We start from the raw sequence: 14,650 nt of genomic DNA, 5'->3' as shown, positions 1-14,650 counted from the left end.
ATAATATGCCTGTTGTTTATGTGAGTGTTGTTACACACTATCACCACCAGATGGCGTGTGTTCACTGGAGTTTACTGAACACAGGACTATAAGGTCAAGAGGTCGCTGGTTCATTTAGTTCATTTATGGGGGAAAAAGCTGAGGTTTGCCAGTGGTTCTCACCTCTTTTTAATGTAATGGTAAATTTCCAATCACTGCATATATCATATTTTGTGTATACAAAATCAGTGATTTCAGTTTTCACAACACTGCCGTAATAACTTCGAATAGTGCTGGTTAATTTATGAGTGATTGTTATTAAACAAACTGTAGCTTAATCAAACCTTTCAATTATTTTCTCATGCTGTAGAGAGAACAATCTGGAAGTATTGGCTTGGGTTCTGGGCTTGTTATTCCAGACTTTTTTTTTTTTTGGCACCTGTTAGTGCCAGCTGAAATCTGTGTGCCATGCATGACATACACTGAAATTCGTGATTTCGGCCAGTTCTGTAAAGTGCACAGCAAAAAGAAAGGAACAACATGATCGTATTTGATTTGATTTTGTTTTTCTTCACGTAAACAGTTTGAGTGTGGCTAAACAACTGGTAAACAGTAAAAAAAAAAAAAAAAAATGACAAAATCGTTTTATTGTCTGGACAAAGAATGACTTTGTTTTCATGTACAAAACTGTTCTAAAGTTTTTGAGATTTTACTGATTTGTAAGAAGTCACTTCTGCTCACTAAGGTTGTATTTATTTGATCAAAAATACAGTAAAACAGTAATATTGTGAAATATTATTACAATTTAAAAACAAATGTTTTCTTTTTGAATATAGTTAACATAATTTATTCCTGTGACAGCAAAGCTGAACTTCCATTATTCAGTCTTCAGTGTCACATGATCCTAATACGCTGATTTATTGCTCAAGAAACATTTCATATTATTGTCAAAGTTAAAAATAGTTGTGCTGGTTAATATTTTTGTGGAAACCGTGATACATTTTTCTTTCAGGATTCTTTGATGAATACAAAGTTCAAAAGAACATTACTTTATTTGAAACTGAAATCTTCTGAATCATTATAAATGTCTATACTGTCATTTCTGATCAGTTGAATGCATCCTTGCTGAATAAAATAATAATAATTATTATTTTGATTTCGTCAACCCCAAACGGTAATATATAGGCTTCAACAGAATCTAATATTGAGATGTAGAGGTCAAAAGTACCACCAGTAACTGCCATTAATGTCTTGTTAATACACCACCATGTTCTGTCATGTACATTTTATTTATTTATTTATTTATTTATTTATTTTTCCAGGTGCAATTGTAGTCTTCAAATTATCCAGTAAAACTTTTATTAAAAAAACATTTGAAACATTTTTGCTCTAGAAAAGCGCAATATCAAAAAGTTTTTAATCTTTTAAACAACAAAAATTTCAATTTATATTACAAAAATTCCAAACAAGTCCAAAAAACTCTTTAAGCTGCTGTGCACTAAATCGTTGGGTAATGGAAGAGAAAATGTGTATTCTGTCAAATCTAATCCTATCCAATGGCTTATGTCGAACAATAAACAGTAGTAGCATCCTAAATCATTCATTATGATTAAAGTAAAAACATTAATAAATGTGAGTCTACATCAATGTTCTCTGTACAGTCTAAAATCTCAGGCTGAGCTTTTGCCCTGCCAGTCATTTCAAGAGCACGGACAATTGGCCAGACGTCCCTCGTTGGGGCGGGACAGAGGACACACCCGGTAAGTTCATTGGTGGGGCCGATGAGCACCAGCTCAAGGGTCGATCTCCATGGGAATGATAGTGAGGATGACGTCCTCGTTGCCACGTCGAACCACCACGCGTAAACTGGTGTCCTTTTTGATGGCCGCGCTCACATCCGTTGCTGTAGAGATGCGCTGACCATTGATGGAAATAATGACGTCGTGTTCCTTAAGTCCACCTCTGCAGAAGAAACAAGAGAAGAGGGGAAAAAGCATTTGAGGAGGAGGACTAAAGAGGACTAGAAAATGAATTTTGATGAAGGTTTTTACATCACAAAGACCGAAACCTTTCCAGTACAAATCTAATATTGCTGGATTTCCCAGAATTACTCCAAAATAGCTTCCAAAACCAACGCTGAAGGCTGTACGTAATGTATTTTTAAAACTGTACGCTTCATCAAAACATCAACATTCAAAAGCGTAATGGCTCTATAATTCAGACCTTATCACTTCAAATGGCTTTTTAAGCCATATTTCAGATATATACTCCTACATCTATATTAGGTCAAACAAAACACACTGAGATCGTATCCACATGCTCTGACAAGAGTAACCACCTAGGTTATATACTAGACTTCACAAGTACTTCCTGTTTGTTGGACTGCAAGTGTGACATTTGGTGATCATCTGTTATTCAATTGTGAATCATAACCGTAGTGATGTCGCACCGAGAGGAAAGAAGCAGTTGTTTGTGTGTCTGGGTGCCATCTGAGCTTGTTCTTAACATGTCCAAGCTTTCAGGAAAACTAAAAATGTCCTGGATCAGGATGTGGTGGGCAGTGGATTGGACTGTGGTTGTGGAATTATAACAAAACAGTGTTTCATGCACAAAGAATTTCATCACACGAACCTGCAAACCATAAATTTGCCTTTGAGTATGTGTTTGCTTTTGTTTTTAACAGACATGTATTGACGACAAAAATGCTAACGGATGTGATGTGGCAGTGACAGGACCTGAGTCACATGATTTGGGTGACTAACTGGAAGTTGTTAGTCGAATTTAAAGGAATTGTCCACACGAAAATAAAAATCTGTCATCATTTTTTTTTTTTGGTTCTGTAGGAATATTTTAGCTGTTTTTTTTTCTCTGTCCAATGAAAGTTTCACCGAAAAAAGTTTGGAGCGACATGAGTTTTAATTTTTAGGTGAACTATCCCTTTAATTCATATGCATTTTCAGCACTTTAGATGCCTCTCTCGCTCTTACGCACATAATGCTTTTCAAAACAGAATAAGAGGTTTTTTATGAGAGTCAATAAACATGTCGGGCTGAAATGATGAACATCAGCAGGTTTTTGTGCGAGTGTGTTTTGATGGGGCTCTAACATAAATTTAAAACATGTGTAGACAGATGGAGCCAAAGGCAATATCCCTCCAAGCATGACGGCAGAGAGCATGTGGCCAGTAAAAACAGCATGCGAGTGCTGCCAAACGAGTTGACCTGTGCTCTTGACCTGCTTGGCATTATGGGACTTGGAGTTTTGGTGACTCACGCTGCAGCTGGGGTTTTGGAGATGACCTCAGTCACATAGGCTCCTGAAGTGATGTCAGGGAAGTCTCGCAGTCGACCTTTCAGCTCTTTGGACAGTCTGCGAGCGGGAATGAATACAATTACATCAGATCTGTTGCCATCAAAGAATTAAAGAAAATATTAAAACTAACACTCTGTGTAATATGGTACTATAAATCATGCAGAGTATAAAAACAGAGACCTCATAGGATTACATAATCATGTCAAATCTTTCATGATCATGACATTAACCTTAGGTATTCATTAGTTTGATGCATGGAAGTGGTTATGTACTCACGCAGGAGTGAGGGTCATCATACGAACACCGATGTATCTTTTTTTGGTCGCTCCTCTACCTGTAAAACAGCCAGATGAACAAAATGTAAGTTAGTATAAAGAATAAAGTAACATACCATTACTCTATGTCAGGTGTCACCAACCCTGCTCCTGGAGGGCTACAGTCCTGCAGATTTCAGCTCCAACCCCAATCAAACACACCTGGACCAGCTAATCAAGCTGTTCAGGGTTGCTTGATAATTACAGGCAGGTGTGTTGGAACAGGGTTGGACCTAAAGTCTGCAGGACAGTAGCCCTCCAGGAGCAGGGTTGGTGACACCTGCTCTATGTCATATATCAGTTCTGGATATGTCGTACCTCTGGCCAGTCTGTCATACGACTCAGCAAGAAACTGACGTATCTTGTCTGAAGGAATAGCAAAGGAGATTCCGGCTGTCACCTTCAATGTGTTGATCCCTATCACTTCACCATCCTACAGGAAAAAGAATGATCAGGTATGCACATGATTATCCTGCTGCTGACATACTTTAAAAATGACTTTTCATGTCCAAAAACGTAGGAAATATACATCATGTAGTAAGTAACATCTAAATAAACTTCAAGTCAAGTTGCCCCCGGAACCCAATCAAGAACACGACTCTCATATTATATTAGATTCTAAAATAGTTTGTGATCATTTTAACCCAAAACCTACGGTGGCCGAGAGAGCTCAACGCGCTGCAAATGAAGAAAACACATGCAAACAGAAAAAAACGCATGCAAACAGAAAAAAAAACACCAGCGAATAAGAAAACATCTTCATCAGTTTTACAACTCACGTGCGTCCCAATACTCACAACACAACCAAATACAGAAACGCGCTGCAAAAGTTCACAACAAAACCAAATACAGAAACGCGCTGCAAATAGAACAGAACACAACGGAAATGTTTCCGGGGAACCCAATAAGTGACGGACGGACGTCTAGGACGTGCTTACAGCTTACAGCTGTCTACTTTTATTATTTTTTATTTTTATTTTTTGCAAAACATACAAAGATGACACGTTTATGACATACAACTTTGTATACAATATACAAAATGTATTTGCGATATGTTCAATGTCATAAGAATACTAAAAAGAGCTGAAGACTAAAATAAATAAATAAATAAAAAAGATAGAGAAAAAGAACGAGGAAAAGACATTAATCTATACATCAGTTACATTGAACACATTTTGTCATGTTATGTTATAATAAGTTTCATAAGAAATGTTAGAATGTAGCTATAGGTCCAAATATGAGACGGCAAGTTTTAAAGTTGAGACACTCACACAAAGATATAACACATATTTTAAAAACTTTGTTGTATAAAATGTATATTTATTTGCAACAGTTATGTTAACAGCATTAATACTATATTTCTGGTAAGAACAGCTATTCAGCTGATGGACACGCGCTGCGTTGTCATGGGAACATCCCAGGTGAAAATAATGAGGAAATTACGTTGTCTTTCGTTGCTCCCTTCATCAACATAATGGCACACAAGTGCCCCGCTCACTCCAAAGTGCCCAATTCAAGGGCTCTGCCGTCTGCCCTTTTAAGAGAGTAACGTTAGGGCATAGGTAAAAGCCAGAGCCCGCGTCTCTCTGGTAAAGCTCGCGAGCCGTCCGTCCGTCACTTATTGGGTTCCCCGGAAACATTTCCGTTGTGTTCTGTTCTATTTGCAGCGCGTTTCTGTATTTGGTTTTGTTGTGAACTTTTGCAGCGCGTTTCTGTAATTGCAGCGCGTTTCCGTATTTGGTTGTGTTGTGAGTATTGGGACGCACGTGAGTTGTAAAACTGATGAAGATGTTTTCTTATTCGCTGGTGGGTTTTTTTCTATTTGCATGTGTTTTTTTCTATTTGCATGTGTTTTTTTCTGTTTGCATGCGTTTTTTTCTGTTTGCATGTGTTTTCTTCATTTGCAGCGCGTTGAGCTCTCTCGGCCACCGTACAAAACAGTATTGTTATTTTAACCAAAACTATTAAAAATGATTTTCTGCTATTTAAATTTAGCTGAAATAAAATAAAATTAAAATTGTTGAATTTTAAAAACTAATGGAAACTAGAAATGATGCCTTATAATTTGTAATCATATAATTACACACAAAAGCACATAAAATAATTGCTCAAAATTAAAATGAAAACTGAAAATAAAAGCCAAAAGAAAGTACTAATAAATAGTATAATAGTACATAAATAATACTTAAGTAACTATGACTCAAATAAGTATTTCATGTATAATTATTTATTTATTTGGTAAGCCATTTAATCAGATTATGTACAGATTAAATGGTCATTATCACAAAAACACCTTTGGGATGATATAAGACCCCTCCACTGCAGTCACCTTATCAGGGTTTATCTTTCGATAATGTACATTATCCCTTACATATTCACTATTTACTGTAATCCTTGGGACATGAACTTAAAAAAGATGCCCTTTTATACATTTGACAGATGTAGGGTAATGTCAAATTACACTGGGTCTCACTGGGTAACATTACTGTAACACCAGACACATTCATGAAAATGGGTCCTGATGATTACCACACAGCCATGCTCTGTGCAAATACATAGTGTATATTCATATATGGGATTTTATTGAAGAAAATGCTCACCAGATTGACTAATGGTCCTCCTGAGTTGCCATACTGTAAAAGAGACATTTCATGTGTTAGGACATGCTTGATGTGTGTGCATATGATGTGTGAGCCTCATGGTAAGACCATCAGATGGAAAGACAGACATAAAAATAATTTAAAAAAGTTAAATAAATTGCTTAAATTAAAAATAAAGCAATAAATAAAATTTGCAGTTAGAAAGAGTAATTATTCAATTATTCACTCACATTAATGATGGCATCAGTCTGAATGTAATCCATATCTGAGTTTCGTAGACCCAGCTCTTTCCCGCCTCTCTGCGTGGTGCTTACGATCCCTGTGGTAACCGTATTCTGGAGGGAAAATGGGCTGCCGATGGCAACCACGAATTCTCCTGGTCTGAGGTCAGCCGATCGGCCGAGCAGAAGCACAGGAAGCTTACTCTGTTGGCCAGAAAGAGAAGGGAAAAAAAACTATTACATTGGAAATGTAGCCTTTATTTCAATATCTCTCCATAAGACAAGTATAAACCAAACTTTCACAATCTTAAAGCCTGCAAAAGTTTATAAAAGAACTTTAATTGATATCCAATAGTGGCCACCCAACACAGCTGTTTTTGACATTCTAGCAACTTTATGACATTGCAAAGTCAGTCAAGTGATAAATGCTAATGCAGGCGTTCCATAATTCTACCCTTCAGTTTCCTGAACTGCCCAGAACTGGTATACAAACAGTCCTATTCTAACACATCTGTGCGTCCACTATCAAGTGTCTGCTAAACAGGAGTTTGGATTTTAAATTCAGACCTCTGAAACCTTATCGCCAGGCAACCTTTATGACATCATGGAAAAATAGGCACTTAGGACAGGACGGGACAAATCAGAATGCTGTTTTGCCCTTCCTGTGGGGAATCATTTACGGAATCTCCCCTCTCATCACAGGGGCTTGACTAGGACGATCAACGTGACAACAGAATATGCATGTTTAGCTACTGCACTGGTGTCTAGTTTGTTTACTGACAGTAAAAATAGAGTCAGAGAGTGGATAACAGACATGCTGAACTTGATATGCACACACATTCTCATTTTGCCTCGCATATATGGGCTTTTTATGAATTGCGGCTTTTTATAATTGCTGAGTTTTCCTGCGTGTTATATTAAAGCTTGTTGTAATTTAATTCCTGTCGGCATGCAATTCATTCATCACAGCTAACCCATGACATCCTCAATGTCGTCTGCCATTTTAAATGCTCAAGCCCTTAAATCTGAATGGATTATGATTGGCTGTCAGTGTTTTATCGTTCAACCGCTGAAAAAAAACACGTTCTGAAAGTGATCCCAATGATTTCGTTCCTCTATATCGTTATAGCTGTGGTGTGGACTCTGCTATTCTTTTATCATTTTATCACTATATCATTATCGTTATCTTTATAGTTATCGTTCTTGGTGTGAACGGGCCTTAAGGCCTGATTTGGAAATTACAGGAAGATGTTTCACAATATAACCACTATATCCTACCATAAAATGTTAGGCTGGAAGAATCTTTGTTGGTATATCTGAACTAACACCTTAAACAAGAAACAAAATGGTTGCCTTGTTACTGCACAGTTTCTACTCAGGCTGCATCTACCTGATGGAGAGGAAGGAAACTGTAAGTCCAGAGTAGTAAACTGATCCTGAGCATTTATCACGAGGTGAACTCTCAGCGAACTCGACCTGCGCTACCAAGGTTTTAAAAATAGAAGAGGATAAAGATGATGATGACTGGCAAACAAGACAAAGAAATGTATTACTCCCTCCTCCCTAGAGGCCAAAATGATGCACAGCAATGGGCTAAATTAATGTCATGACAATATGATCCTGTGTTCTCGAAATTTGAATTCATAACCTTATACACTTAAATGTAGTTTATTATTGTTTATTGCACTTATTGCACAGTTTAAATTAAAAAGCAATCTTAATCAACATTGTGTGTATACTGCCCTAATGAAGAAGGGCACATTTTATATCCGTATATGTGCGTGTGCAGTAATCAAAGATCAGCCGAACACTGCCCATGCTCTTGTCTGAACATCAGAGCTCTATTGGGTTACCATTGCAAAAAGATGAGATCATGCTTCTGACACAAAGGTCACATTAGAACTTACACCACTTATTAGCCACAATGAAGCTAAGTCAGCCATTTTGAGTCAATGTGGCATTTTGGTCAACCATTTTGTGTGTGTGTGTGAAATTATAGTTTCCATTTAACATCTACAGGACACAACCACCATGAAAGCTTCCCTCTTTATTTTTCACTCTTTCTCCTCACCACAAAGATGACTCAGTGTTCATGTCCGAACTCAAACTAGGCTATTATCAGTATATTAGAGCAGTGATTATACATTGGCAGGATATCAAAAATGGTGCGAGAGCTAAAGAAGCTTTGTAATTAATGTGTGTGTGTGTCTATATGATATATGCACTAGGCACAGCTGCAAACAAACAAATAAACAAACATTAAAAAAACTATACAACAATTACACAAATTATATACATACACTGTATATACACATTTAAGCTTGTATGTATGTATCATATATTTATAAATTCAATTTTGTCTACATTATTATTATTACATAAATTGCCTAATTAAGTGTTTATACACTTGTATATATTGTACTTATCTATACCTATATGGAGGTATATTGAGAGACATCTCTTAATTGAAAGACCCATTTCCACCAGAGTAGAAAATCAAGCACCTAGCCACGCAGTCTGGATTTACAAACATTTGTGATAAAATGGGTTGTTCTGAAGAGCTCAGTGAATTCAAGCTGTGATAGGATGGCACCTTTGTAATAAGTCAGTTTGTGAAGTTTCATACCTACTAGATATTCCACGGTCTTCTGTAAGTGGCATTATTGGAAAGTGGAAGCGTTTAGGAACAGCAGCAACTCGGCCACGAAGCGGAACCGAAGACCACTTAAAGTCACAGAGCGAGATTACCGAGTGCTGAGGCGCATGGTACGTAAAAGTCACTAACGGTCTGCTGATTCCATAGATGAAACGTGTATATATAGGACAAGTAGCCTATATAATTTTGTGTATATGACAAGCTACTCTGACATACAACATACTGTATGATGGTGACCAGTTACATTGGTCATTTCAGCAGGTTGTGAGGTTACCATAACAGGTCATGAACTCTAATGAAGCTCTGCTATGTGAGACTACAGGTCAGCAGTTCCTTATAAACATTTACCAGCAGAAACACCTGCTTCCATCTGGCCTATAAAAGCACCCAGTTACCCAGGTGTCTTTGTTAATGATACCGCAGTCTGAAAATACCAGTCAATCTGGGACATGTAAAAACAGTCTCACCCTCACCCAATGCCAATGAAACACTAGTAGAATTTTGAAAAAGAAGACTTTGTTGTCCCCATAAGACCTCCAAGATAAGGTGATATGGATCTCCAAACAGAGATAGAAGACATGTGTCACAAGAAAGGCAAAGAAAAAAAAGTTCAACAAGAATGATCTACTTTCGGTAGAGATATACTATGTGCACAAGCCAACCAGACTCATGTCAGACAGAGAACAACACAAAAACAATAATGAAAACAAATACCACTTAATTTTCTGTAAAGGGTAAGGACACCTCTCAAACATTTATATAATGATATGGAGGATGTGAACAAAAAAACAATGAATGATAGTCAATTTCCTCACCTATAAAATTGGTAGTGATATATTTTATTTCTTAAGGTGATTTTAATTTCCTTTTTGAGTTAATTTCAGTCAAACTGCATTTCCACTGCCCACATCTGTAAAAACCATTCCAGTAGCTACACTTTAACAAGCACTTATGCAGGTGCAAAATGGGTAACAGTCTGACGAAGGGTTAGTTCATTATTAGAGTGACAGAGTTTCCACAGGTTTACATTCCCATGCACTACTAAAAATGAGTGTCTGCTTTTAAACATCAGTTTTCAGTTAGTCACATTCTGAACAAATGCAGAAAAAGAAGCATTCAAAAGACATCATTAGACTCGTGCAGTAAAAACTGACTAGGAACCATAGTTACTGAGATCACCGTCCCGCTCTATCATCATTGTGCCCTTCAGTAGGCACCTCGTCCCACGTTGTGCCTCTAATTACTGCGTTGTGAGTGACTTTAGAAGATAAGCGCCAGTTTAATTGCAAGCACCGGATTCTCCACTTGGTGGGTTTGTGTTGGATGTGGTTGGAAGATATTTTCAGTGAGTGAGCTATTGAAGGTTCTTCCCAGAGGAAACCTCAGAGGTTTCTCCATCAAAGCTCAGTAGACTTAATAGAGTTCTCAATTATATTTCATGTAAGTATAGCACACTCTTTGTCTTTGAGATTTCTCCAAAAAGTCCCTATGAGTAATAAAAATAGGCACAGATAAGACAATTACTGACATACAGTAAGAGTATAGAGCTATAAAAAAATTGCTTATAGCTTCCCTTTTATTGGCTCACTCACTCAACTTGGTCTTGGTAGAATATGATGAGAAATGTTTGAATCAAATTGATTTTGTTAAATTGGAAATCTCAAATTTTCTTAAACTGTGCTTATGTTTGAGATACAGCATCAGTGACATTAAGCATATTTTCATGCACACAAAGTGTCAGACTAAAACAATAAGTCTTTTGCAATAAGTGCTGAACAACCGTTACTGGTGTGCCATGGATGTAGAATTCAGGGGGTGTGGGGGTGGGGACCGTGGTCTGTGCAATGATCTCTTGGTTGTTCACTTTCAGATCAATGGTCTTTTGGATGTTGACTTGTAGGCCACAAGCTTGGTAGACTGTGCATACAACATCCAGTGTGTAGGGCTGTGGGATAGCAGGGCACAGTCATCAGCGTATTGCAGTTCAGGAATTGTGATGGTGGTGGTCTTAGTGATGGCTTGCAGGCGGCGGAGGTTAAAGAGGTTCCCGTCCAGATGAAACTGTAGGCAAACACCCTCGTTGGGGCTGAGGGAGTTGTGGGAGAGGAGGGTGACTGCTGCCAGGAAAAGGTTGAAGATCACTGGAGCCTGTACACACCCCTGTTTCACTCCTGCCTGCACAGGAAAGGAGGGGGATTGAGATGTACCCACAATAACACAAGCCTGCATGCCAAAGTGAAACTGTTGTAGGATGTCCAGAAACCTTGGTGACGCCCCAAACTTCTCCAGAATGACCAAAAGGACTTGGCGGTCAATGGTGTCAAAAGCCTTTGCCAGGTCAATGAAGGCAATGAACAGGTCTTTGTTCTGTTCTCTGGCCTTCTCCTACACTTGGCGCAGGACAAAGATCAAAAACAAAGACTTGGGGCAGAGCTGACTGCTACCAACCACGTCCATAGGTGGTGAATAATGGACAACCCTTCAGATATGAAGGTAAGCTACGAAATAAACTGGGGGTTCCGTGCGGTGGTTCCCAGTCGAAATAAGTAGCCGTGGACCAACAGCGGAGGTCTATCAGGTATGGAGGGACTAGATGAGTGGCATCACTAGATCCGCTGCAAAAACTCAATTTATGCCGATGATACTCCTCGACATGGCGAGTGCAGTCTGCCATCAACTAAGACTGCTGCCTCCACTGCTCTGTGGGTCGTCTTCCGCGAGCATCTCGTCTCCTCAAGAAAACACGCGAGAGGCCGGCTCAACAGACAGAGACCTGGCAGCCCCCTGCAACTCCACCGTCCATCTGGTTGTCTAGAGTTCATCTCCTGCCACTGGAAACTGGATTCTGGAGTGAAGCTGTGGAGATAGGGTCTGCGCACCCCTCTCTTCACATTAATCCACTCTCTGCGTATGCTATCACTTACACAAACTACAACTGGCCACACACACTGAATTGTGTGATGAAAGACTGGAGACATGCATTATGTATTAATGCTTAAAATTTTAACATTGTGTAGGCGTATATGCATTGTCTCATGTATACTCGGACAAATGAAGACTGTCTCTTATATGCAAAAAACATACTGACTGTTAAGATCTTATTTAAAACTCCAGAGGAGACATATACGCTTAAATTGGCCTTTTCTCCAACTGAGAAGTTGGAGACTTGTTTGCTTAATTTGCTGCTCTCGTTGCATTTAACAATTGCAATATTAAAATATATGATTTTCCTTCCTTCCAATGTGTTTTTGGTGTATTCAATCACAGAGCAGCTGGAAATATCAGCCTGGGACCATGGGATACCGTATACTGCAAACCTGAGACGAGTTCAGACTTGTGAGTTTCTGAGTGTGTGTTTGGGGGGAGGGGGGTGGTAAAGGGGATTCAATGACATTCTATTTCCACGTTGCTGTCACACATGGTAGATTATACCATGTATATCCTCTATGCCTTTCCATACTTCCACTCTGACCAAAACTACTGCTCTTTTCCCACGTGTGATTCACATCTTACCCAGTAATATTAAATGACTCAATTGGCCCAACCAGCAGTCAGCCACATTATAGTAGTCTGGACGGCATTTTAGGCCACTGGAACATCGATAATCCAAAGAAAACTGTGTGTGTGCGCAAGCACAGCATGTATTAGCCTTAATGTTCTTATGCTAAACGGGAACCTTTCTCTTTGCTTTGGCTCACGACCAGAGCAGAGGAATGGAAAGGAAGACAAATGGGAGATTTACAAAAGAGTTGATTATGAATGTGTGATGGGCTGAGATATGAAAATGATTCATTTTCCTGGAGCTTCTGGGTTTGGGAACAGGAATGATGGGAAGTTCAACTGAGTGTGGAGGTTGGACCCTTAAGAGCTCCTCATCCGTACAGCATCGCCTTGAATGTGGGTTAAATTTGTGCCCCCACACACACACACACACACACACGCACACACACACACATGGACTCATTTTCAGTCCCTAACCACATTCTCTCTCTCTGAGAGGGAAACTTTCCCCTCTTTTCTGTTTCTGAAGTCTGGCTTCTGCAGTCAGAGTAATGATTTCCCAAGAGACAGACAGCCACCAATAAAGGGAGAGAGAAGGAGGAAGAAAGACTATGTGGAGGACAAAAGATTGGGAAGAAAATAAATAATCTGCTTTATGACTCCCCTCTCAGTTCATCCACCATGTGCTGCCCATTTTCTGCATAAGTGAAACTGTGTTGTGTGATATATAAGCTCATTTTTTCTCATCAAGTCAAGGCATGAGCATACTATATGTTAGTGAATGTGAGTTTAGACTCTGAAGTTTGCAGTGTTGGGTAGTAAATAACAAAAATGTGTGATAGAACTAACATTTTTAACTACAACTACAACAAATATTGGACTAGCATGACAGAATGTTACATCACCTAGCTATAGCCAAGTAAGCTGAGGAATAATCAACACTCTCTGTTTTCTCACTCATACAAACTCTCAAATCTCAGTTTGTTTGGCTCGATTCAATGAATTACATGTATCCTGGTTTATATTTGTGAATCAGTTCATTCGAATTGTTCAGTTTTTGTAGTTGTATTTTTCAAAAGGATAGGTAGTTTGCTACTTCCAACTAGCATTCCTGTAGCTCAAATAATATAGCATGGGATAGCAACACCAAGGTCAAGAGTTAAATTCCCAAAGAATGCATAAACTGAAAAACAGTGTAAAATACTTTACATGAATTTTAAAAGTTTGATTTCAGTTGGACTTAAGCAGTAATTTATATTTTGTAAAAAAAACACTGTAAAAAGATTTTTTAAGTCAGATGTAAGAAATTGTAGTTTGCCTCGACTCAGATTCCACTCCAAATTATATTTTAGAATGAGCTCATCCCTAAAATGGCTTAATTATCATACAGAAGAAGAAAGTCAAGTTATATTGTTTCTTAACCATTTGGGTTGATCACATCCTGAGCAAATGGTCATCATCAATTGTAGAATGGGAATGAGTGTGGGACACAGAGAACCATCTCAGACAGTGGGGTGTCAAAACTTCATACTGACCACAGTTGTTACAACAGGAGCAACTTCATTTACATTAAGAGAGGTCAAATGTAACAGGGTAAAAGGTTTGAGATTTGGATGTTCTTCTTCAAGATCCTCATCATTTTTTCCAACACAGACTACCAGACCTATAGATATAGCTCAGCTTTATCCAACATGTATACATGTTAATCAGACACAGGCGGCTCAGTCTGTAGCTGGACTACTCAAAAACTCGATTATAACAGCATATGTGCAAGCGTACTTACTGAAAGTGCTGACCTACTTAAAACCTCACAACATGCATCAGAAAAAGGGAAGAAATTGCAGTAATTGCTTTCAGGGATGCAGGCACACACAAGTTCTCTCAAACACACACACACACACACACACACACACACACACACACACACACACACACACACACACACAAACTCAGTCTCCCCAGGGTCTTTGCGGTTCCTGATCCTTTTCCAGAGCATGAACTCTCACTTACTTGTTGTGCCATTCAAGCCAATGCCCTTTTTTGATCCACTTTTTATTTTTCCTAATG

The 14,650-nt window shown here is 38.6% G+C and overlaps 1 protein-coding gene across 1 annotated transcript in view; it reads right to left on the bottom strand.

The window, feature by feature from the left end:
* Positions 1-1,297: 1,297 nt before the first annotated feature.
* The window catches only part of htra1a (HtrA serine peptidase 1a), a 28,003-nt gene continuing 14,650 nt past the window's right edge, over positions 1,298-14,650 (bottom strand). Inside the window, exons 4-9 of the mRNA XM_079854242.1 lie at positions 6,436-6,630; positions 6,206-6,238; positions 3,924-4,038; positions 3,568-3,625; positions 3,253-3,348; positions 1,298-1,941 (exon numbers count right to left, since the gene is read on the bottom strand). Coding sequence (XP_079710368.1) covers positions 1,773-1,941; positions 3,253-3,348; positions 3,568-3,625; positions 3,924-4,038; positions 6,206-6,238; positions 6,436-6,630 — 666 coding nt within the window. The 3' untranslated portion in view covers positions 1,298-1,772. The remainder of the gene's footprint in view (positions 1,942-3,252; positions 3,349-3,567; positions 3,626-3,923; positions 4,039-6,205; positions 6,239-6,435; positions 6,631-14,650) is intronic.

Source organism: Squalius cephalus (genome assembly GCF_949319135.1).
Source record: "Squalius cephalus genome assembly, chromosome: 20".
Lineage (NCBI taxonomy): Eukaryota > Metazoa > Chordata > Actinopteri > Cypriniformes > Leuciscidae > Squalius > Squalius cephalus.
The sequence above is the reverse complement of the archived record's forward strand: the minus strand, read 5'-3'. Positions and strand labels throughout refer to the sequence as shown.